The sequence below is a fragment of the Nipponia nippon genome, unplaced genomic scaffold, assembly GCF_047370975.1.
Source record: "Nipponia nippon isolate SJK-2023a ecotype South Korea unplaced genomic scaffold, ASM4737097v1 scaffold_3, whole genome shotgun sequence".
Lineage (NCBI taxonomy): Eukaryota > Metazoa > Chordata > Aves > Pelecaniformes > Threskiornithidae > Nipponia > Nipponia nippon.
Window position 1 is genome coordinate 69,792,979 of NW_028262347.1, and position 25,819 is coordinate 69,818,797.

The window sequence follows — 25,819 nt, forward strand, 5'->3', positions numbered from 1 at the left end:
TGTGGCTTTTGGAACCATTTATATGCTAGCACTGCTAATTAAGACAATCTTGAAAACAAACCAACCCTCCCTAAAATTGAGGTCTTGCAGCCTCTCCTCTTTCTCTAATAGAGGGTTTTGCTTATTTCAAAACATAGCCTTCAGTGGGTGGTTTGTCTTCTTCCTTCAACCTGAGAATTTCTCTTTTCCCATGCTTTTCCCCTCTGTAGTATTAAGACAGACAAACGTATGGGCTAGTTTATTTTCTGTCAACTACTGTGAAAAAGCAGTTACACTTACATGTGATAAAGCACTGGCCTATCCCCTTATGTCAGAAGCTTATAAAATCCAGAATCTTACAGATGTCGAGCGCAGGAGACTGAATCACATGGCAAAGGCTGGACTGCCCACAGGGGCGTTTATGAATCTACTGAACAAAACCCAACTGTGTCCCAGTCTGATCGTTGCTTAGGTGTGCAGTAGCTTATGTTAGTTTGGAAATTATAATGTCATGGGATGGTTTTATGGCAGCAGCAAATGTGAGTAATCTTAATCAAAACTTGCAAAAAATGTAACTCTGATGTTAAGAATATCTGATACCACTACTTATATGTGTGTCTTCAGATCCAGAAACCCTGAACTGACATGACACACATAGGGAGCGTTGGAGAGAGAGGAGAAAATCAATTCTTAGATAGGTTGGTACACAAAACTCAACAGAAGATTACAGATGCATAGATAAGTAACAACTTGGTGCAAGGGTGGATCCCATTTTGAGGGACATGGAGAGCTCGCAGGTGGCTGGTTATATTATACATATAATGTGCATATACGTATATGCAGTTAGGATAAGGAGCAAGAGGCCAAAAGCTGTCACACAATAACTCAGAAGCTACACGCTATGGCAGCCAGAAACTGGGATCAGCACTTGGTTCATATCAGCTAGCAGCCGTGAGCAGACTGCATCGTGTGCAGACATCTTGTAAACACTGCTGCCTTGTCAAAGCAGCAGCAGAAGCAAAGTTTTATAGGCAAGCTAGCTATTCTGATGTGCCAAAGCAACTTAGCTGTAGATCAACTACCTAGCCACAAACTACTGCCGTTCCACTGATTTAGATACCTTCATCGCTTTACACAAATTTACTCCCTTACTCTAATCCCAGAATCTTCATCCTCATCGGTTTTGTAATAGAGCTTAGAGGACCACATAAAAAAAGCAGCTGAGCTCTACCATCCTTCAACTTGCCTGAGGCTTTCCTAAAGAACATGAACCCCAAGTCACGGAGACACAACAGCCGCCACTATTCCTAAAGATCCCAGCTTCAACCTTATTCTTCTTTCTTGCTTTCTTCACCAGATAACTAGAGTTTGCAGTTGCTACAGAGAACTGCAATTGCTTTAAGCACTCTCTGTCACTTAATCTTTTGACTGCGAGAAAGCCCCATGTTGTTTTAGTCAAGGAGCTAGGGAAAGAATAACTGATCCAGTCTTCAGTTTGCAAAGCAAACCGAAGCACTCAACTAGATTCTCCCTTCTACTTTATTACACCCAAGATAACCTCTCTGTTTGGCCTGTCTTCAGGAAGGTTACAACAAATGTCGAGTTCATGCAAGAATGGACTGTCTGAGCAAGGCGTGCATGCACACTCCCCCTTCCTCCCTCCCTCCATGTCCAGTCATGCAGTAGCGACAGGGCCGTAAGTTCCAGGGTTAAAGTACCAGCTCAGCTGCTGAAGGCATGGAGAAGAGACGGGCAGGGTTATTGTGCATTGGAATACATAGAACATCACCAAACTACCTCCAGGGACCGTCTCCAGCCACGCCTGTACCGCCTCATGGCGTACGGAGGGAAGGTCGGATGCTGAATTTAAAAAACAATAAATTGTAAGAAATCAAAGTTAGACCATCAGTAAGCGTCTAAAACAGAAGAGTGACAAAGGGAAATTTTTTCAGTAGCAAATACAGGAATAAAACCTATGAGATGTTAAATAACTGATTCCAGGCTTGGGATTTAAATCGAGATAACATACAAATATCAGGAGCTTAATCTTCCTTTAAGATCTGTAATGTTAGAGGAAATACGGATGGCACAGTGAGAAAAAACACTGCATCTGACCAGCAGGTTGCTGCTGCTGTGCTCTACTTGAAACTCTGCAAAGGAGGGAAACAAAGAGATGAAAGAGCTGAGCAACAAGAGAGGGACGGTCGTAACAGGCGTCCCCGAACCTGCGCTGCTTGGGTGCGAACGCCAGCAGACGAAGAAGAGCGCCCAACGCATAATGAGAGGGGCTTCTGTGCACCGTCACGCTACCCCAGGCTTTCACATCAAACCCTATCGCCGCTGCTACTGATGGGCTCTCCAAACACCTCATGTCACAGAATACAGCTCAGCCAGGAACAAATTTGCCTATTGAACTGGGGCTGAAAACTTACAGCATATCCACAAGTACGTACTGGCAACAGCCCTTTAAAAAAAAACAAACCGCGGATATGCCTGCATGTACCTGTACTGTATGACAAAGTAATTGAAGCAGCTTATCTATTGATCAGGATTGTCCTAGTTTGCCCCAGTTTTAGGGAAAGGAAATACTGCATTCCTTCCCAAAGGAAGTTGGAAAGACCACAAAATCAATTTTTGGAAGGATCATCTTTTGCTGGAAGCTGTACCAATACGCTATGGAAAAGTAGGAATTTTAAATTACAAATTAAAAGAAAACTTTGGGAACTATACTGATATAGATCCTCAAGCAGAAGCTAAAGTAATCCTAATTGTAATAAGCTTAAGAAACCCTGTTAACATTTTTACTTAGCGTTTTTAAACATTAAGCAACTACTCTAGCAATACTGAATGTTACAGACAGTTGAACACAGCCTATTTCTGTAGTTGCAGTGGGAAGGAAATTCTCATCTCTTATTTGTGGGGAGCAGATTTCACACCAGAAAATCCCAATGCATTCTACAAACTGCAACTACAAGCATAGCCAAACTGATCTGGGACTGTGTATCAAGTTGGACTAGGATTAAAAAAAAACATCTAGAACTATGAGGAAAAGATAATTACCTGGAACAGAATACGAGCAGGCAACATGAGGTAAAGCCCTAGGCTTTTTTAATAGAGATCAGTCATTAACTTAATTTCACGTTTGCTGTAAAAGATGCCCCTTCCCACAGCATACTTACTCCCTCTACAGTTCTGGCATAATGGTTACAGACTCTGAGAGAAGACCACTACTCATCAACTGCATGGTTAACATTTATTAAGACTAGGCTTCTGCATAGGCAAAGCGCCTATGACATACTTACCTTAAGAGATGCTGTAATATAGTCTAGAATAAAGTCAGCAGGGACTGCTGGAAGGTGCTTACAAGGCAGCTAGACTATTGGCATTCTCCCCCCCCCCCCCCCCAGTTTTCCTTTAAGTAACTGGCAATTCACAAAGGTAACACCTCACTTTAAAAAACAGATATACTGTCAAATCTTAAACAGAGGGAGTCAAAACCACCACTGATCAGATTTGCAAGCCCTTTGAGCCCCATCATTCCCTGCTTACACACTTTGGAAAGCAGCAGCAGAGAAATATGCTTAATACAGAAGCTGACCCTGTTCAATCTTTGCTGTAGTAGCTACACAACATAGCCCTTCAGCTTTCCCTAAAGAGGCGCAGAGTCCTCACTGCCACAAAAAACACATAACAGCTTCTATTACTATCCCTAAAGTCAGTTACCGAGGGCTGATTGCCAGCACTATCAAATCATGTGTGTAGTGAGGAAAAATGCTCTGGAGTCAAAGCAGGGAGACAAACGGGTCAGAAGAAGTCACACCACTACAAAGCTGAGAAAGCGGTCATTTTAAGTAGACACTGACCTGAAAAGCAAAACGTTTAACCAAGTGTAATTTCTGTGTAATTTGAAAGTAGTTCCTTTCAATCACTGCTGCCCCTGCTGAAGTACACGGCTCTTGAAGGGCACAGAAGCAACAAAATTAAACAGTTGCAACTGTGATCCAGGAACTGACGGCGCGGGGCCTGGGGGAGATTACCTCTGGAGGTGGAGGACTTTGTGGTTGGGACCATTTTTTCCTCCTCCTCTTTTTCACGGATGTGTGTCCAGTGCACATCTGCCAGGATCTCCAGAGGATCAACCGGATTTACAATCTGCTGCAGTCTAAGGTTTCCAGCTAGCAGGAGGAGGGCATGGCATACCAGGTTGGAGGCAGGGTGTATGAAGGACAGGGAGGAAAAGATGGGAGAACAGTGGAAAGGAAAGGTAACACATCATAGGAAAGGAAATAAGAAAAGAAGAAAAGAAAATATTACTGGCTAAGATCAGTTTGCAAGACAGACAGAAAAAGCTCAGCATTGTGTGTGCACGCGTACACCAATACAGCGCGCCTCATACTTCCCATCAAAGCTGAATAAGGCCATTCCAAAGGCAGAGAGACGCTATTAAAATCATCATTGTAGATTACCTCCATTGCAAGCAGCTTTGCTGAAATGAAAGACATTCTCTGGGAGTCCAACAGTATGTGGTATGTAAATACGAATTGAGCAGAAATTTCCAGCTCCTTCAGCCTATTCATTACGACTATTGCCAAAGACATCTTGCTGTTAAAGGCAAGGGACAATCTGCATTGTAGTTTGATGCACCAAAACAAAGGTCTTTCCTTCCCTACTATTAGGTTAAGCACTCCTTTCTATGCTGGCTACATATTTCTTTGTGAATTAAATTACATGGTGGATCTTCAAGTTTCACATGTGTGTATGTGCATATGCACACATGGGCGCACTCTTACTTTAGCACTTAAAACACTACTTTGTTTACTCCTGCTCTTTTGTACTGACTTGTTTGAAGGGTAGATTTTTTTTTTCTGAAGAATAACAGCATTTTCATTATGACTTAACAACCCCCCCCCCCCCCCGCCACCTCCCCAGAAGGGACTTCCTATCGCACAAATGAATTTGTTTAAAACAAATTTCATTACTCCTCAATTACCTGCCTACACAAAGCTCAGCTACTTATGGAGTGTCAAAGGGAACAATAGGCACCTAAAGCAACTGATAAGCAACTTGTTTAACTGCTGCGGAATACCAACCGTGGGAGCATCTCCCCTGAGGTATTATATTCATAGACTCTGTCTCTATTGCTGTCTGCTACAGGACTATAGCTCAGGTTTTATTTACCCATAATAAAATAACTGGTTCTACTGGGGACAGGTGTTCAGCATCTGCAGGAGTGGTCTTCAAAAGCAAATGACTCTTCCTGAAAGGAAAACACCCACTTACTTTATAAAGCAGGAAGCCAATTTTCACAACAGCTGGATTACCACTGAGTAGGGCAAAACACTGTTTCAGCAGTTTAGAACCTCAAAAGCAGTTAGATTTTCATGTGGTGCACTAGTGTTTGAAGGAAACAAGAAACATCAGCGGCATTTAGAGGTTGCACTCGTTATTTCCTGCTGTCTCATTTTAACGAAGTTCCTCTCTCCCGGCCATGCTTTCCCCAGACATGACAAAGTGTTTGGGACTTCCGTTTCAGGAATGACTATGTGTGCGATTTGGCATTAAAACTGCAGAAGAAGCAGGCAGAAGGAACTGCAGGAAGGACAGAATCACCAGCTGGTTATTAAAAGGGAAAAGGGTTCAGACGCACAAACTCAAATGCAGAGCGGGATTCACAATTTAGCCAAGTATATAGCAGTTTTATGTCTCTGTCACCTCATCAGAGAGTTTTTGTACCAATTAGCACAGCCACATGGTCTACCAGAGCTACTGGACATCCTGCAGGGACAGGAACCTGGGCTTTTCTCACTTCGTACCAAAGCACTCGCATGCAGGCCCCAAGATGAGTAGAGTTAGCATTTGCATTGCCACACAAAATTTTGTGTTAAAAGGTTTAGGTTTGCCAGCAATGGCTGAGAAGTATATAGTCACTCAGCAAGGCTCAGAAAGAGCAGGTCCCACGTGATCTGCATTGTTTTAAAATGGATTGATCTGGGATTTAGACCAGTGTAACATACACACCTTCAGTTACTCCACAAGTCTCTAGACAGAGGTCTGAGCCTGTCCTGATTAGGACACAGGTCCTTCTCACCTTTCCCAGTAAATAAACAGCAGCACAGCCAGCGATGAATCATAGAATCGTTAAGGTTGGAAAAGACCCTTAAGATCATCGAGTCCAACCGTTAACCTATCACTGCCAAGTCAACCACTAAACCATGTCCTCGACCACCACGTCTACTCGTCTTTTAAATACCTCCAGGGATGGGGACTCAACCACCTCCCTGGGCAGCCTGTGCCAGTGCCTGCCTACTCTTTCAGTGAAGAAGTTTTTCCTAATATCCAACCTAAACCTCCCCTGGCGCAGCTTGAGGCCGTTTCCTCTCGTCCTATCGCTTGTTACTTGGGAGAAGAGACCGACCCCCACCTCGCTACAGCCTCCTTTCAGGTAGTTGTAGAGAGCAATAAGGTCTCTCCTCAGCCTCCTCTTCTCCAGACTAAACAACCCCAGTTCCCTCAGCCTCTCCTCATAAGACTTGTGCTCTAGACTCTTCACCAGCTTCGTTGCCCTTCTTTGGACACGCTCCAGCACCTCGATGTCCTTCTTGTAGCGAGAGGCCCAAAACTGAACACAGTACTCGAGGTGCGGCCTCACCAGTGCCAAGTACAGGGGCACTATCACCTCCCTGGTCCTGCTGGCCACACTATTCCTGATACAAGCCAGGATGCCATTGGCCTTCTTGGCCAGCTGGGCACACTGCTGTCTCATGTTCAGCCGGCTGTTGACCAACACCCCCAGGTCCTTTTCTGCCAGGCACCTTTCACAGCCACTCCTCCCCCAGCTTGTAGCATTGCATGGGGTTGTTGTGACCCAAGTGCAGGACCCGGCACTGAGCCTTGTTGAATCTCATACAGTTGGCCTCTGCTCAACGATCCAGCCTGTCCAGGTCCCTCTGTAGGGCCTTCCTGCCCTCCAGCAGATCAACACTTCCACCCAAGGGAAGATGAGGGACTGCTGCTTGGCTAACAGACAAACCTAACATCTCCTTGAGGTCTAAATGCTTGAGAATTTCAAACGACACCTGGTGTAGCCTTCCCTCAAGGCTGCCTGCTAAGCTTTGCAGGAAGCTGGACATTATTTGCAATTACATTTGGAAAGGCAGCTCTCCCCTCCAGTTACACTGTAGCACCTACCAGCACTTTATAAGAAGTGGGCAGTCTCAATGTTGAACTTTTAAAGGAATGAGAAGCCACCCGCAAATCAACTCCTTAGGAGCTAGGTCTAAAGCACACTAACAACTGCAACAGGGGGAACTTCTTCAGTTATGCTCTTCAGCCATCTTATTAATACTTCTCATTCTTACCATCAGAAAAGTTAAAATTGGAAAAAGTTATAACACCTCTTCCTTTTTTTTTTTTTTTTTTAAAAAAAAAAAAAAAAGGTCAGAAGCTAAGCTACAGTTGTTACAACCATAAACTGCAAAATATGCAGTTTGACAACTGCATATGCCCTCTTACCTGCAGGAAGGCACTTGGATTTTCCTCTTATGTATTCTGGCTCTAATGAACCACATTGAGGGAATAAAGGATTAACAAGCTATTAGAGCCAAGTGCTTCAAAAAAACCAACCATCAGAAATAAAGTGCAAGAGAATGTATAATGGAAAATAACACAACCAGTTAGATTGGAATGTCAGATTAATTTTATGCCCATTATATGACTGTTTGAAAAATCCTGAGGGATCGCCACAGCTTTATTAGCTTCCCCCCCAGACTCTCCCCACAGACACACACTCACAAAGGACAACAACAAAAAATGCAAGTTTGCTGACACAGGCAACCTAAAGGCAGTACTTCTGATGTATCCCATGTGTCTGACACACTAATTAGTCTATGTGTATGGAACAAATCTGAAACTCCTAAATCTGTGGGGGTCATTGTTCAGGCACACTACAGTAGCAAATAGTCCAGGATTTCTAGATATCCTGAGGTACTTGGCAGCTTTATCTTTTTCCCAAAACCAGTGGCAATGTCAGACCTGATATATGGCACTTGGACCAGGAGATGAAGATAACAGCTACTGAATCAGTTTTTAGGGAGCTGGTAAAGCGATTAAATAAAACACAGAAACTTCTCATGTGGGACCTGCTCTTTAAAACATTCCCCCCTCCTTTGGGGAAATGGAAGTGGAGATGGTATACGGGTACCTTTAAATGTACCCGTGTCCTCTTCATTTGAGAGACGTTGAAGCCAGAGGCCTTGCTGCAGCTCTCTCTCCCAAGGGCAATACTCCCCCTCTACAGCAGAGGGAACCACACATCCATATATAACACCAGACACGCGTGTACACACACAAGTGATGGAGAGAGAGAAAGAGAGAAAGAGAAAGGACAGAATCAGAAAGAGAGACTGTCTGGAAATCCAGCAACTCCCCGTACTCCCGCGGTATTCAAAGTGTCTGACAGGAAAACTGCTTGAATGAAACAATGTCCATCCAAGAACACCATAGTTGAGCAGACTAAACACACAACACGCATGTTACCATACTTAAAAAGCAGTCTTGACTTCCACAGACTTCAGTTATGAAGATACAGCTTCTACGTCGAAAAAGTAGCCAAGCAGCCTGCTGAGCTCATCAACAGAACTGCCACTAAGACTGAAAAAACTGGACTTCTGTTTGCATTAGGCAGCCAAAGACCTTTACGAAGAAGCTCTTTGGAGTCTACTAGTCTTCACAAAAAGGAAATGTGAGTACAAAGACAAAGACAAGATCAGCAAGAAATTGGGCATGGTGGTGAAACACTGGAAACGTGTCTATTCTTAGCACAAACTCTGCATTTTGATGACTGAGACAAACACAGGGGAAGGAGTCTTTCCCTAAAATTTTCCACAGAAATCCCTCAGAGCTAAAATGGGAACCACCTGAGCTCCTTGATTTCTCAAGGCCATCTTTTAACTAAGGAGAGCTACAAGCAGCTGCTTCTGGGATGCCCTGATAAGAGTTACAGGGCACTACTCCTTAGTGAGGCACTCTGCAAAACTGAAAACACTGCCTCCACAATGCTTCCAGCTCTTGCTGCCAAAGAACAAAGGGCACATGCAAATCCAATTCCCAATAATATTTAAAAAAACCCAAACAAACCAATACAGTGTCACAAAGCTGTGAATTGCACGTGTTGGCATGGTGTATGGGAAGCATATTGTGTTGGTACTAATGCTGTAATTGCTCTGTGGGCAAAGATCTTCTGTATCCAGAATGATCCACCTAAAGCTTTCCTTGACTATAACTCCCTCAAAAATCAAAGCAATAAAGAAGTGAAAGAGGGAAAGTTTTCCAAGGCAAATCTTTTTCATTCTGCATGGCAAATACTCAACTCAGTTTTCCCTGCTGTATAGCAGAAAGGAAGGACAAATCAATCTGTCTAACCTTCGCTCGACTCCTCGTATTCCTCCTCTTCGTCCTCTTCTTCCTCCTCCTCCTCCTCGTCTTTGTCCTCAATCTCATGATTTTCCTCAGCCTCAATCTCTTCTTCACTCTTTCCCTTCAGGAGGGCGTGGATACGCACAGCCTCTTTCCAAGGCACACCACCCAAGTCTGAAGGGGGTTGCTGAGGCAGTAGTTCATCATCTTCTTCCTCATCTTCCTCCTCCATCTCAGACTCTGAACTACTGTGTTTAGAAAAAAAGATACAGAAACAATTAGTTAATGTTTCCTAGATCAGTCTTAGACCACTGACAAGTTTTTTCAATACATACAAGCCCAAAACGTACAATGGAAACCATAATACTAATTTTCTGCTTTCAGTATTTCATAGGTGTTTTAGTGACAGCATCATGTGTGGGCTGCAGTATGGTCCTTGTCCGCTTCTTTTAAAGAGGGTGAAGCAGCAGAAAAGCACCTGTGAAGCCAAGTCTAAATATTTGTGCAGCATTAATTGTTACAGTTCATGACAGTTGAATACCGCAGAAAGAAACTGCTTTCTTTATATCACATTGCTTTGGATAAACCGGTGCAAGAGTTCTCAGCAGTGCCAGAATGCAGAAGGTCATGTTTTTTGATACTAGCAGCTACTGATACTAGCAACTACATTTTGGAGAGCTAAGATGTTTTTGGCACTTGCTGGGGTGAGCCACAGAAGGCTTTGGGAGTAGAAAGAACACACAACACAACTATCAGGCCAAAGGATACAGCATGTGAGCTAAGGAGAGCTGGAGAAAAAAACCCACAAAATTCCTCACTTTTCCACATCACAGACAGAACTGTAATACGTATCCAATTAGGCACACAGTGTACATAGTGGCAAGAAACTGTAGGAAGCAGTGCAAGGATAATTACAATAATGAGCTTATTATTCTCACAACAAAGTCTAAAACATGCAAAACAGTAACTCATTAGTGCTTTTTAGTAGACATCTCTAACTCTAACAGTTCCTCAGTATAAGCAGCAGGGGCAAGAAACGTAACCACCTATACGACGACATTTAATCTAGCTCACTCTTACATGCTGGACTACCTAGAAGGGCTGAGGAGAAAGATGGTTGCATTTGTCACTGGAAAATGAATGTGAACTACAGCACATTCAAACATATCTGCAGGGTGAAAAGGTCCTCTTCCTTTGTTTTTCCTTAATAGATTATTGTCATAAAAGAACTGCATTTATCAGAGCAACAGTTAGATGCTTCCCATATAAATCTTAAAAGGCCCAAATTCATCTGGATTGAAGGAGAAAACTTTGTGAATGGCTAAAGTTTGGGTGAATCATCTGAGAACAGTATTCTGCTCCTGCTGCTTCCTTAAGACAGTGTCATTAAGAAGAAAATTAACTCTATCCCAGCTGAAACCAGGACAGTCAGCTATCACTGTAGTTAATAGCCTCTGGCAGAACCCATTCCATATAGACGAGAGGAAAAACAGACAACTGAAAATAATGAAGCTTAAATTTCACATAGGTCTACAAAACATAACTGGTACAGCTGTTGTACGTCTGTTTCCCATATACAGGTCTTATTACAGTATGTGACAAACTGACAGTTTCCAAAAAAATTATATATGGCAGCACCCTTTCTCTTATATTGCAGAGAAACATATTCAGGTTGAGAACTTCAAATTAGTCTAACACTACATGAACATATATTTACATAATTTTATTCATCTACTTGTCTGAGAGACTATTTTTGACAGCAAAGCTAATAATGAAAACACCACTTTTTCCATTCTCTGATTGTCACGTACTTCTGTCCACAGGCTTTTAAATTCTCCTTCACTGTTTTGCATAGTTATAACATTATTTTTCTCAAATTACAACCCACTTTTTCACAGCATAAACTGAATACTTATTTTTAACAGGTTGCCTCGTTTTCACATGGTAAATACTGAACGCAAACTCTGTTGCGTGCCATGGACTCAGTGCATGTTCCAGGAGACCCAAGCATATTCCAAAGGCTTTATGCAGATATTGTCACAGAGATAAAAAGTGACGTTCCCCTCCTCCCTGATTAACCTTCCCACCCTTTGGTATGGAAATAAACCTGGCAGGTGCTGCACACTGGGGTTTTTGTGTGCTGTCAATAAGGGTTACTGCTGCTCAAACTGTTGTCATGACTGCTGAATGGGATGAGCTGCTGCTCTTCAACCAGCCGGCTTATCGCATGTAATACTGACGACATAAATTCTTTACCACATAGCTCACTTTACCTTCTTTGGCTTGTATTTATAACTTGGTTTTTGTTTGACCTTTGAATGCTGAGAAATGAGAAGCTGAAAGATGGCAGTGAGATGGCCTGGTATAGTGGGCATTCCTTTCAGCATGGCAGCTCTGTGCCACAGGAATTAATTCAACAGCTGAAGCCTTTTTTTTTCTATGAAGCAGAGATCAAAGACCACAGTAGGTTGCTTTATAGAATTTGTATAAGCAGTTGAATATCTTGTTAAAAAGGTGTACCTATGCAGATTTAGTGCTGAGGAGAGGAACCAAAATCTAACTTTGGAAACAAAGCTCTTCTCTTCCCTTGCCATACAAACCCATATGGCACAAGCTGTCCTAGGACGTTCCTACGAAAGGCCACAGGGTATTACACCAAAACTGTAGATGACATACTGGGAGTTACTTTACTGCAAGTTAAAGGGGATGAATGAGGCAGCTAAAGGGCAGCTGTGTAGTCATGGTTTGGTTGCTTAAATGGTTTTTTTCTTGTTGAAACTTAAACAAGATTAACTCTCTTTTGAAAAAATATACTTTGAGTATTGTTTTCTGTAAATTTTCTCTGCAGCGTGCATGCTCCTAAGTGTGTGCGTAATGGGAAGCTGTGCACCAAAACGCGTGGCCTCTGCTTGATTTAGAGTTAACACCTCACTGAACCTTGAAGCCCAATCCATCACTCTGTAAGATGAGGAGGGAACAAAAAGTTCCCCATCTCCTCCACCTGCTCCTAACCCTGCGGCGCTGCACCAAGACAGTGAAGATGATCAAATCAGGGCTTTGGTTGGCTTGTTGCAGAAGTCAAACTTTTTTTCTTTTGTTGCTGAAAAAGTAGTCAGACTTTTTCCCTTTCTCTTTTTTTTGGGCTTTCTGTGACATGTCATGGAACGGGTAGAGCTGAACAGAGGATACCCGATAGCTACATCATCTAGAAAATTCTCTCCCTGATATTTGGCCCGCACAGCCTTATCAATGCTCTGATTAAATTGCTTGCCATATTTGGATTTGGGACAGAAATTTTTCCAGGTTAAACTGACAGGGAATTTGATGTATTTTCTCTTTCCTGTCTGTCATAGAGTGTGAGCTGCCCACCAAACACTGCTTTTCAGATGCAAAATTAAACAATTCAGTCTATTATAGACAGAAATAGCCAGTTTAATACAGGTTAAGGGAAGTATGTAGGACAAAGGGAGATAAATGTAGCATCCTATGAGAGGAAATCAAACTCGCTAACCTAATAGCATACTGCCCTCAGTCTCCACGATCTCGCAAAACGCCTCTTGGAGATGACCAACAGCTTCATGCCAAAATTCCACTTTTTTTAGCTAACTTCTCCTCATTTGGAAGTCTTCTGCCATTTACTGAGCAGGCCTACTGTGTCCTGATTTACTGAAATCAAGACCAATAATAATAATAATAATAATAATAATACTCCATACTAGTAAATTTTGGTTTAGAGCTAGAAACATAAAGGACTAAAAACCCCTCAATATCATTAATGCCTATACTGTCACAGTTGATATAATTCCTAGGCCTGAGCAGGGAGTTAAAGGAAGGATAATAGTCCCATGGTTATTCAACCAGAGCACTAGATAAGATCTCAATTATGTAAAATGACAAAATAGTATCTTCGAAAGAAATTAATATGTTAAGAAATTAATCAAAAAGTATTATTTAGGTTTCAGAGGAAACAGTTGTACAACATATTAGCAATTGTCCAGCACTTATATGAAAGCTATACCTTCATGAGTTCACATGTACACACTCTCTGTCAAGGCTGAGTTCAGGCTACTAAAAGTTACTCCTTTCCAGATGCTGCATCTTCAAACTTATCAGATAAATAAATGACAGATTTTGTCCTACATTAATCCTGTAAACATTTTAATGAACATTTTTATTCCTGCATTCTTTGCCACACCAATCCGATTGAATTTCAAACGTATAAATGTAGTAAGGAATTTCTCATACAGCTCTATACCTGTAAAGTAATGCATACATAGAATACGTTTGTAGGATCTAAGTCTCAGGAAACCAGTAACAGCATTTTCTGAGTTCATTTCAAGACGACTACTGGACAGACTGAGAGCTGAAAAGGTATGGGTTGTTATTGCTACAAAGAAAACCAGATGATTAGAAACCATACTAAGAGATAAAGACTCTGCAAAAAGTGTGTGATTGACTATAAAGTTCACAAACATTCTTCGTCAAGTATTTTCTCTCAATGATTCTTTCAATAACTATCGCCAGTAGCTCTACCTGCATATACTTGGATTCTGGTGTGCTTAAACGTCATTTTGCAGATAAAGGGAAATTTGGGAAGGTACGACATGTTTTTCAACAGCCATAACTATTACCTCAAATTAATCTCTCTCAGGCATTGCATCACAGCATTCAGTCAGGATTACATGTGAGTCAAGCTTGAATCTTTAAATCAAAACTGTTTTTGAATTGTGACACAAAACATACAGAAAAGAAGTTAACTTTGGAACCCCCTCCCATTTGAATTCATGTTCTCTTTGCTCAAAAGACTCATTTGTCTTTGCTACTATTAAAAAAAAAAATTAGAAGAATGCCTTCCAACTTAGGACTAAATTTCATGGTATTATGGTATATAGGTGTCTTATAGGAATGGTAGTAAGCTATAAGAAGAACAGAAACTGCAAGATAAAATACCTGTGTGCGTACGCAGAACATTGTCAACAACTTTAGAAAGGGCAACCTCGTAAATAACATGCTAAAAAAAGCTAAGGAAAAAGCAGGCAGAAGTCTGTTGGGATGGGTATAAAAAAAGCTTATGGGCAATGTGTGCTAACCTGCTGGGCACATCCTCTTCTGTTCCTTTGTCCAACACACTGCTCAGGTTATGCTCTGCTAGCGTCTCTTCAGGAACCTCTTCCAGTTCTTCTTCCCGCTGCAGTGACAGTCGGTAGTTCTCCAGCTCAATCCGCTCAGGCGTGCCACGCAGCCGCTTAGCCAGGCTGGGCTCTTCCAGCCCATTTACATTAGAACCTAAAGAATAAGCCAGTGAATAAACAATAAATGCAACAGTCAGAACTATAATTTTTTTAAGGAAATTAAGCAATTGGGAGAAACAGGGCATGAGGCAGGGGGAGGTAAATAAAGCGAGAGAATACCTTATGTCATTATCCTGTTCACCACTACTGGCAGAACCTGCTGGGGAGCCAGACTGCAAAAGGGAATCTTAGTGGTTTTGGCTAATAGATGCTAAAAAGAATGTTAAATGTCTTAGTTGAGAGAGGAAATAAGGACATTTTAGCTGCAATGAAGCCTATGTCATAAGTATTGGGGAAGGCCTGACCACAGACTGCATATATTCTATGGGACAAAAGTAGGAATGCTATGGGGCAACCCTGCTGCGTAATGTTAAAATTGTTACCAGTCAAGGTAGGTCTACAGAGTCAGGGAGAAAAAAGAAAAAAAAAAAAAAAAAAAGAAAAAAAATTACTGCTACTTAAAGATGGGGAAGAAAGGGAATGAAAAAGGCAAAACTTTTAAAACTTTTTATTGGCTTGAATTAATTTGCTTTTTAATCAGAGTTTGTGATGAAATGAACCACAGGGAAAAATCTAGGTGAGATGTTTGCAAGCACAAATCCCATGAATCCCAGAAAACTGCAAGGATGTGTGAACCAGGCAGTTGGAGAAAATTACACAGGAGCTTCATTCACTGTGGCACTCAATGAGTGGAATTTTGAGCTGCATTTCTTTTTGAAATTCTAGTATTTTAGCTTAAATACCATGCCACTGTTTACTCTTACCCAGCTTACTATTTACAGAACCCAATCTTTCCTAGCTTCTGTTTTGCTTTGCTAAACAAGCCAAGCCGCCTTCTCATGAGATAACCTCTTCAGTGCACCATCATCCCCTAGGTCTCTGCACCTGTCCCAGTTTGGATTAATCTTTCCAGAACCTGCGTGATTAGAATTGAACACAGCTTTCCAGATGAGGCCTTATCAGCGTAACATACAACCCTGCCAGAAATCTCTCATCTGATACACGCTGAGAACACACTTGCCTATTTATACACCACGTAATACTGGTGGCTTTTATTTATTGACTGATATTCAGATATTTCTCCTTCTCTGCTTTCAACTGATAAGCACCTTGTTGGTAGCCAAAATTCTCAACACTTTCTTAGTGCATGACCTGGCACTTTCTACTATTACATATCTATTTTTAATATTACAGCCTGCAACATTTTGCAGTTCTTAGTGTATGACATGCCTATCCTCCTCTGCATTGATGAGGGTTTGAAATGTTGCCTCAGCAATGAATTTCATTAGCAGATTTTTTTCCTTTTTTTGTCAGTAACCTTAGTGAAAGCATTACAAAGATCAGTCCCCAGATCACTTTTTGTGAAACTCCACAGTCTGTAGGTGACATCCAACCCCATTATTTCCTTTTTCAATAAAGCCTCTATCTCTCATTTAAGTCAATTTCTTAGCTACTTGATACTTCATGTACTACTCCCTCATTTTATCCAGTTTAAATAATTATTTCCATGTGGCAGCCTTCAGGTGCTTTACTGAAGTCCAGACTGTTCAAATGCACTACATCTCTCTTATGAAGGTAATCAGTTACTTCATTGATAAAAGCTGTCGAGATAGTCCGGCATAGTCTTTGATGAATCCATGTCACATTTTATACCACTTACCTTCATAAGGTCAAAGGACTTCACTTGCAGACCTAGCAGTCTTTAGTCATTCCTTCAAAGAAGGCGTTTTATCTACTGTTTAGATTAACTGATATGTACTTGTTCAGATCACCTTCCCCCCCCCCCCCCCTTTCTTTTTAATTGTTTATCTGCAGGTCATACTTCTGTCACCCAGTGGTCACATGGTATTACCCTGAATTAGATAGTCAAGGTACATCAGGATAGCTTGATTTAATCGCAAATTGTTACCAGAAAGCTCACAATTTCATTGTACAATTCTTCCACTCTTCTGAGACAAAGACTATTTGGTCAAATTTTATTTCCACTCATTAGAGTATAGTAATATTTAAATTTTGCTTCCAGCTTCATTGGGTTAATTTCCATTTCCAAATCTTGCTACACACTGACTTCTTTTGCTCCCATGTCCAATGCCATTGTCCCAACTGAAATCGGAGACCAAGCATTCATTTGATTGCCTGAATATACGTAAAATTGCATTTTATATCAGCCTCATCTTTACTGTGGATCCACTTCTGCTTCCCTTACCTTGCTTTTACTTACATGCTTAAGGAATACAGCTGTTTGCTTTCCTTTCCTTTGCAAAGTCTAACCCAGCATGAGCTTTGGCAACATTTACTTTATCCTCACACATTTTGACCTCCAAGACAGTTTTTGTTTTCATTCTCCATCCATTGCAGGTTCTCAGTTTATTCCTAACAGCCTTTTCTTCAGGGTAATTACTCACTCAGCACCATCTCAGTCTTTCACACAAAACTACATAGGCCTTGCCATAATTAGCAGCATTTATTTCCAACCCCTCTCCAGAAAGATAAAATCTCATAAAGACAACTGCCAGGAGTGTTTTTATCTCTTCCTTAGTATTATTGAACCCTTCTATGATGTGGGCAAGTGCTGCTGTGCCCTCAGCTGGAACTACACGGCTTCTTTATGGTACAAACCACAGCAGCTTGCTCAGGTGGCAGGCGGGAACATTACCTTGCATTTCCAGGGATACTGTGGTCTCTACCGTTTCCTGCTGCTAAGCCTTATGTTGTGTTAGTATTTTCAAAGTTTAATGGAACTGGACTGCCTTGTCAGCTGGGATTCACATTTCATTTCATTCTCTCTAGATGGTGATACCACCTCAGCCAAATCTATTTTTGTAATCTGTGTTATATTCCCCAACCCTGAGTTCACAGTAACAGGGGAACTGACCTGGAATATTGCTCTGCCACTTCTGGCTGACAGTGAAAAACCAAAGGGCTCTGGGTAATGCAAGAACACCAAAGTGAGAGAAAACAAAGAAGGAATATACTAAAGCATCATGAAACAAGAGTTTTTCTACTTGGAACTCTTTATACACAACAGAGCCATCAGCTAGGCTCAGCTACTTCAACAGAAATATCTTTTCACAAACTGTTCTTAACTTATTCTCTTCCGATGCATACCCCAACACAGCTGCACAGTCCACAAGCAGAAAAAAAGGACGACAACAAAAAGAACGAGAACTTTTTATCTATCTGGCATTATTTCACTCCTCTTGTTTTCTAACAATCTTAAGGGGTTTTTGTCAGCCTTTTCAAAGTAAAACAACAAAAAAAAGAAATATAAAGTTATTCCCATATAATTAAATGAAATAGAGTATCAAAAAAAAAAAAAGATGCTTGTTTCAATGCTGCAATGTCTGGGGTAAGGAGAAAGACTGGCAGCAATCACTCGAAGGTAAAAGAGGACTGAAAATCAAGCTGACACCTGTTTATATGCAGTTCGTGAACATATATGATTTTTTAGGTATGTTATTCGAAATACAAATCATCGTCACCCTTCTCATCATGAAGACCCAGTATAACTGGTACATAGAGAATCAAACCAATTCTATCACAGCACAAAGTCTAAGTGGGAGTAAGTGACTCAATGGAGCTGTGTTAAAAAAACTGAAGCGATGGAAAATCTGCCTAAACTTTAATGCAACAGGGTGTGGTCAAGCCAAGATGTCCTGTGAGCTTGACAAGTGCTCTGTGCCTCAAAATCCCAAAGAAATAGGAAGGACATTCCCAGCATTTTCTTTAATTAATTTATATATCCAGATACTTGAGATACAGGATTGGTCACATCCCTCCACTTCACTTTGCAAAGAAAACAGCTCTACATCGGAGAACATGATACAAAAACTCAAATGATTACGAGCTTCAGCAAGGCATTTCTAGGAGTTTGGTTTATAGAGACTATTTGGTCTACTTGGTCTATTGGTTTGGTTTTTACAAGGTGCCACGAAGACTCACCTGGCTAGCTGCAAAGCCATTGTTTAACTTGTTACCAAATGTGAAACAGGAAAAATGCTACTGATAAGCCAACTTTCTGCACCATGAAGCCATCAACTATCAGAAGGAAAAGCAATACAGTTCACAAACATACTTAAGGGATGAAAGCAAGGGTGAGATACAGGTATCGTTAATGTGATAAGATGATGAACAATTTGCTCACATTATGTTATAAACTTCACACCAATTCATTTGAAGCTACAATAAGAAACTATAAATAGGGACAAGGAAATTTGAAGCTTTCCTGCCCTCATTTCCTCCTGTATGTCATATGCATGGGCAAGGTCTATTCCAATGCAGTTCTTGTAGATGCTAAACCTTATTCTCTGATGTTCCTCTGGAGGGGAAAGGTGCTTCTATCAAATCATTATGTTGTATTCCCAGGCTGTTGTGCAGCTTGCTGGTGGGAAATAGCTGCAGAGTGCACTCATCCATTAGCTGACATTCTACCTTGGCAGTGCATCTGGGCCCACAGAGCCAAAAGCCTGCAACTAGTCACAGCTGAGAGAAAAGGGGCTGATGCCTCATCAGGCTGCATTTGCTAGAAAAAAAAGCTATGTTACTAGCCAGAGAGGGGAGCTACCCAAAAGCCAAGAGCAGCTTCTCATGCAATCAACTGATCAGTTAAAAATCCACAAACATCCAAAATAGGACACGTTTTAAAATCTGATTCGTTACTTTGGAAGAGTCAGTGGGCCATGAATATTACATAGATCATCTGAAGGGAACTGGTTTTTTTAACAGGACAGGCTGCTTAGCTGTTGCATGAAAGCTGCCAGAGCCCTTTATTTATCTCAGCCTTGACACAACCTGTCTCCTGTAAAGATAATTGTATGATCAGAGATAACATTCCTACACTGAAGCACTCCTTGCCTGCATGAATGTGTCCTATTCTGGTAACTTTGGCAATTACTGGAAAGCTTGAGAAGCTCCTCCCGAGAGGGGATCCCATCTCAATTTTCCCCCAGTACTACCTTCTTCTGTAAAATCTACAGATTATCCTCATGAGCTAGATGAAATCATAGAATCATAGAACAGTTTGGGTTGGAAGGAACCTTTAAAGGTCATCTAGTCCAATCCCCCTCCAATAAGCAGGGACATCTCCAACTACATCAGGTTGCTCAGAGCCCCACCCAACCTGACCTTGAATGTTTCCAGGGATGGGGCATCTACCACCTCTCTGGGCAACCTGTTCCAGCGTTTCACCGCCCCCATTGTAAAAAATGTCTTCCTTTTGCCTAGTCTGAATGTACCCTCTTTTAGTTTAAAACCATTACCCTCTGTCCTATTACAACAGGGCCTACTAAAAAGTCTGTCCCCATCTTTCTTATAAGCACCCTTTAAGTACTGAAAGGCTGCAGTAAGGTCTCCCCAAAGCTTTCTCCAGGTTGAACCACCCCAACTCTCTCAGACTTTTTTCACAGGAATGCTTTGGGATGGAAGTGACCTTTAAAGGTCATCTAAAGGAGAGGTGTTCCATCCCTCTGATCATTTTTGTGGCCCTCCTCTGGACCCTCTCCAACAGGTCCATGTCCTTCCTGTGCCGAGGACCCCAGAGCTGGACGCAGTACTCCAGCTGGGGTCTCACCAGAGCAGGGTACAGGGGCAGAATCACCTCCCTTGACCTGCTGGCCACACTTCATCTGATGCAGCCCAGGATACAGTTGGCCTTCTGAGCTGTGAATGCACATTGACGGCTTGTGTCCAGCTTTTCATCCACAAAACTTGCCAAGGTTACTCCCTGACATAACACTTGATGAAGATGCAGGAGAAAACTGGGAATCTGAGAACAATGAATTCTTCCCAAAGGGAAACTACCTGCCTATTTTACTAGAATTTATTTTTCATTCGTCATGCAGTACCTCTAGACTTCCTTTTTTAGACTTTCCTTCCTTTTAGTAAAATCTGTTAAGATTGCAAGCTAAGTCAAATGTCATCTCTTGTGAAGTGTGGGTCCAGTATTTTGCACAGAATCAGCCGTGGCCTTGAGGAGTTACAGAAATTCAAATAAAGGAGTCTACTGTGAAACACATGCAAAAGGGGGAAGGAATTTAATACACTTCTCAGGAAAATCTTCATTCTGGATTTCTCAAATCTTGTGCTTTCAAGATAATGTGAAACACTACCCACTTGTTTTCAGTCGTCTTTCCCAAACTCTTTAATTACTTGTACCTCCACACAATTGTTTGAGAACACAACTATGTCACATAAAACAACTCCTATGGAAAACAGCAGCATATTAGATATGACAAAGTACAGAAATGGAAGATGGGAACTTTTCTGTGGGAGTTTAACAGTGATGCAGTGAGCTCTGAGTCAGAAATGCTGGAAGTCCTCAGATTCCGTTGCCATTAATTTCTAAGAAATATCTTTTGGGGTAAGGTTTCTGAAGCGTGCTTGCAGGGCAGCAAACATTATCGCTGAAGCATAGAGAAGGCAGCAAACAAGATCCAGCAGCATTTTTAGGCTTCTCATCTTTCATCTGTGTTAATGTCACTTTCAGTTTTTTCCCCAGAAGTTTCGCCCTCACCCACTTCCATTAACTGCCTCTTTGTATTCCAACTCCTCTTCTCATCCAAGGGCCTCAAAATGTTTTACAAATATTAGCATATTAAAACAAACCTATTTTGGAAGCAGGTAAGTACTGCAGAGGCATTGCACAAGTCCAGACACAGAGATTAAATAACAGCAAGGCAGTCTCACAACAGACTAGTGGCAGTGCAGAAACAGGATCCAGAATGCCCAACTCCAACCCCTTTACTCTCAACTTCACTTTAGGTCAAGACAAAACACTTTGAAGTAAGAAGGGGACTAAAATATGTCAGATTTTAAGCATAATGATTACATGGTTTACATGAGCAGGTTGTAATGACACCTCCTATGAGACGCTCGCTGCGCTCAGCACAGTGTGTACAAAAAAAAAATCTCTTAGTACCGAGGCCCGTTGTTGGATGCTGCACGTATTGAAACAGTAAGTCAGCCAAGACATCCCATTTAAATAAGTGCAACTGATTTCTTCTGAGAGACGTAGCCAGAAATCCTTTCCTTAATCCTCTCCAAAATTAGTATCTAGCCACCGTTAACAATTTTTATATTGCACAGTAAGAGAGATATAAAACACGTAGATGGCAACTCTAAACTGACCTGCAGAAGCGTGTTAAATGGAATGGAGTTTTTAAGGGTTAGGAAGAAGTTTAAGGTTTTAAGTCTAGATTCATCCACCTTTTAAAATTTATTTTCTCTTTTTAAGAAACATCTCCAGGAAATCACTGGGAAGAGCCTAGCAGATCTGGTAAATTCTTGTCACTGCTTGTTCACACAGCCTCACATCACATGCTGCAGAACTGCACACATCCTGGTAGGATCCCCCGAATTTTGATAAGCACATCCTCAAAGCCAAAAGGGGTAATATAACACCTGCTCAAATAGAAACAAGAATGCGTTTATTTGAATGTGAATACTTAATAGTCAAATGCCAATTTTATTTTGAGAGAATGCCCCAACTTTCTCTCTTACTATCCTAGGGTATTCCCAAGCCCTCAGAGAGCCTGAATTACTCAGCTGTGTTGAGAAGCCATCAAACCTTGAATTTTCTGATGTCTGTGTTTCCAGTTTGATCCATAACACACGCTGCTAAATATAAAAGCCCTGAATTCAAGGAGGACAGTATGGTAAGAAAAATAAAGTCTATTCATAAGCAAGATATCCAAAGTGTCCATGCACAGGATTCAAAGTGAGCTCAAACCTGAAGATGGCCCTACTGAAATTCTTCTGTAATGCACACATATCAATCATAACAATAAATAGTAACTAACTAAGCTTTCTAGAAGATATGCTCTACTGAGTCAAAGCACTTGGAGTTTGATAAAGGAATTGTACATATGCAAACTGTCTTATGCAAGTTGGACTTGGATCAATACAACTGTCCTTAAACTGACATCTAAAATCTAGGGAACTACGGAGCAGACACAGAGCAGAACAGCAGCTTTTTATAGCCTACCAGAAGAAAAAAAGGGTTTTGCCACTGAGCAACCAGCATACTTGAGACCTCTACTACCGTGTCAAAGCTCAGTCCTCAAACTGTCAGTCAAACAATTCTTCCTAGCAAATCAGGAACCTAAACAGAGAAATGGGGAGATTAACCTGTACAGAAAGGCGTTTTGTCTAAATATCCTCTGATGCAGAAGTACCCAGCAGAGAGTTATTAAAGAACGAGCACCACTCCCAGTGCTGACCAAGAAGTTCTATAGCATTACTTGATTCAATACCACACAGCACATGAAATAAAAATCAGTGAGATTCTTGTTGATATCTACTGGTTCCCTAAGCAATGGGTAGCAGAGGGGCCCCCAAGACCTCCCCAAACCATTATAATGTGTATGGGAATAATTGACAGCTAAAAGACTCAAGGGATTCTGAAACAGATACCCCAGAAACAAACATATGAAGATGTAAGTCCTCCTCCACACATTCCACAACCTCCAGCTAGAATTAAGTTCATCATATCTCAGATAACGTCAGTAAATGTGGAAGCTCCTTCTTCTTCATAATTATGAAAGTGAATTGGACTGACTACTGAATGAAATTAGTAACTTACATGTTTATCTTATGGATGTTGCAATGTTTTCCCCCACCCCCACACTATTTTGGTTAAAATAGACTTTTAGAATTGTCAAAACAGACACCGACAAAACATTGCTTCCTACAACATCAGTAGGGCAAAGCCTAGAAACAGTTGTCAATTTGATTGATCTGACCTTTCTTTGTTTTTAGTGGAAGCAACCAGACATTAATATAATTAACCAGTTTTATTTCAAGGTCATCTGTAATTTATACCTATGTCTTGAAAACAAAAAAATTAATCTGCAACTTATACTGTAAAGTTATGTTTGAGAAATAGATTGTGTTTTTCATATGTGGATGCGTGAAGTAGTAGTATTACGTAATGAAAGTTTAAAGCTCAGTATATGGTTTAACAATACAGAACAGCTGTCTTCTTTACAGCAGCGGTATAGAATAATCGAGGAACATCGCTATTTTTGACTCCTGGAAAGAGTCCAGTGCTGTAGCTGGTGGGTGGATAAAAGAAACAGGGGAAAGGAGGTATTAGGTCACCTAATCCAAGCCCCAGGGAACACTGCTAAGCTTGATTCTCCTTATTGCATCTTTTCTGGCAGAAAATCTTAACATTTGTACAGATTTCACTTTTACTGCTGCCCACAGGTTTCCAATACTAGAGATATAAAATCCCTACATCAATTTATATTAAGTCTGTTACTTATCGGTGTGTCTATTACTCAGGAATATTGGTAAGTCAGTAACATATTGCCTGTCATTCTTCATTTTGTTGGTATCATCTGAGATGTCTGAGCTCTCTCCAGTATTTTGATCAGCTCTATCATATGCTGCCTGGCCTCCTTTCCATTTTCTGAAAGAAGCTGAGTGTGGGAAGGCTGAAGAGCACTAAAGGATGATCTGGCTAAAGATAACATTACTTTGCAGGCGTAAATTTTGTCCTGGAAGCTATTAAATGTATGTTACCTCAAAGAACCACCTGGGATGAGGCACATCCAGGGACTGGCAGGGAAAAAAAGGAAAGGTGAAAAAGGCCACGCTATATTTTAAAATCACCATGACCTTGGCTCCTGAAGTTTTCTCCTTTTTTAAGTTCAGTACTCTCTTTGTTTTAAGTAACCTGGAAATTTAACATTTAAGAGTGATTGTCCAATTACAATCCAAAGAGTAACCCCTTTTTATGTTGTTAGACAGAAAGCCTCTGCTATATTCTCTACTACATAAGACTTCGTATAGTTTATTCATTGTGGCATCTATTTCTTGCCACTCATACACAGCAGCCCTCCGGAACCTCTCATTTCACCAGGAGGGATCAGACAGGTGATTCCCACTGTGCAAACAACACAAAGCTGAACCAAGGACATTTCCATCGAAAAGCAGTAGAGGAATCTATCAATATAAATATTGCCTACTTTTTATATAAACTGGTACTTCCAATTCCACCTCGGATACTGGATGATGTTTTGATCATTAAAGAACAACCAGTCAGGAACTAGAAATTTTATCATACATAATAAAAAAGTGTGGAATATCAATGTTTTCAGTTTCCTGTTCAAGTTGTGATCAGATTCGAAACATAGCTTTCAAATGGATATCTCCTTTCAGCTGCTGAGCTAATAACCACTATCTCTTCTGTTCCAACGTACTACAGATTTCCGTAATTACTGGATCTCAAAATATATTTAGATACTAAGCATGTCTTTACTTAATTTTTATCATTTGTATCAAGATTATGAAGTGCTGCAAATGGAACAGGCTGAAATCCGAGGCTGGCAGTTACAGGAAAATATACTGGGGAATACTTGCCCTAAGTAAAAGCTCCATATACTCCAAAAAGCGTTGACATCTGCTCCCTCGTTCTGTTGCATACTTTTCTATTATCTACATTTATCCCGCATGTTCTTGTATAACTTGTAAAGCAACTGACTATTCCAAGCAATCCAGAGCTTCACACCTTAGTGGGAATTTTTCTGAAACTAAGAAAATTCTTGTATATAGGTATATAGCTAGGTATAGTCAAAATCTGTCCCAGTTCTGAAAAGAAAGCTTCCAAAAGGCACATTACTGATTAAAGATAACTTACGCATCAGTTCTGATGTTTTAAATCACTGAGCTATCCAAGCCTGCAAGTATTTGAAACATCTCTTGGGTAAAAAAGTCCTATTTTTAAACACTTCTACCCTCAAGCCATCAGATAAACTTCTCTAACAGCAGAAAGGACAGTTACGAAATTTTCCTAAAAAAGAAAACACAGCCTTCTGGGATGACAGCAAACATAAGAAATGTCAGACTAAACATACGTTTTTTAGAGAAGATGTAAGCATCTAAACAGAGCATAGAAGTGCCATCTCATCCTTAAAGAGCATCTGCCCAGTTTTGTTCAGAAAGCCCAAGCTAAGATCTACATCGCCAGGATCAGCTCAGCAACCACTACTCCACCTTCCTCCATAAATACGCATCACAGAAACAGGAGAATAGGTTCAATGTTGACTCTGGTGTACCTATTCCTTCCCTTCAGATTATTTCTATTTGTTTTGGTTTTTGTTTTTTTGTTTTTGTTTTTTTGTTTGTTTGTTTTG

At 41.0% G+C, this 25,819-nt stretch overlaps 1 protein-coding gene across 14 annotated transcripts in view; it reads right to left on the bottom strand.

The window, feature by feature from the left end:
• The window catches only part of MICAL3 (microtubule associated monooxygenase, calponin and LIM domain containing 3), a 189,519-nt gene that overhangs the window by 37,625 nt on the left and 126,075 nt on the right, over nucleotides 1-25,819 (bottom strand). For 10 of the 14 annotated variants that reach the window (XR_015707008.1, XM_087767975.1, XM_087767974.1 and 7 more), the window contains 5 exons: nucleotides 14,484-14,679; nucleotides 9,400-9,641; nucleotides 8,180-8,269; nucleotides 4,017-4,154; nucleotides 1,777-1,839 (listed from right to left, as the gene is read on the bottom strand). Coding sequence is in view for 13 of the 14 variants with exons in the window: in XM_087767975.1 (XP_087624101.1) it covers nucleotides 1,777-1,839; nucleotides 4,017-4,154; nucleotides 8,180-8,269; nucleotides 9,400-9,641; nucleotides 14,484-14,679 (729 nt within the window). In the remaining variant the exon portion in view is untranslated. The remainder of the gene's footprint in view (nucleotides 1-1,776; nucleotides 1,840-4,016; nucleotides 4,155-8,179; nucleotides 8,270-9,399; nucleotides 9,642-14,483; nucleotides 14,680-25,819) is intronic. The other 4 variants (XM_087767981.1, XM_087767982.1, XM_087767979.1 and 1 more) reach the window with 3 other exon arrangements.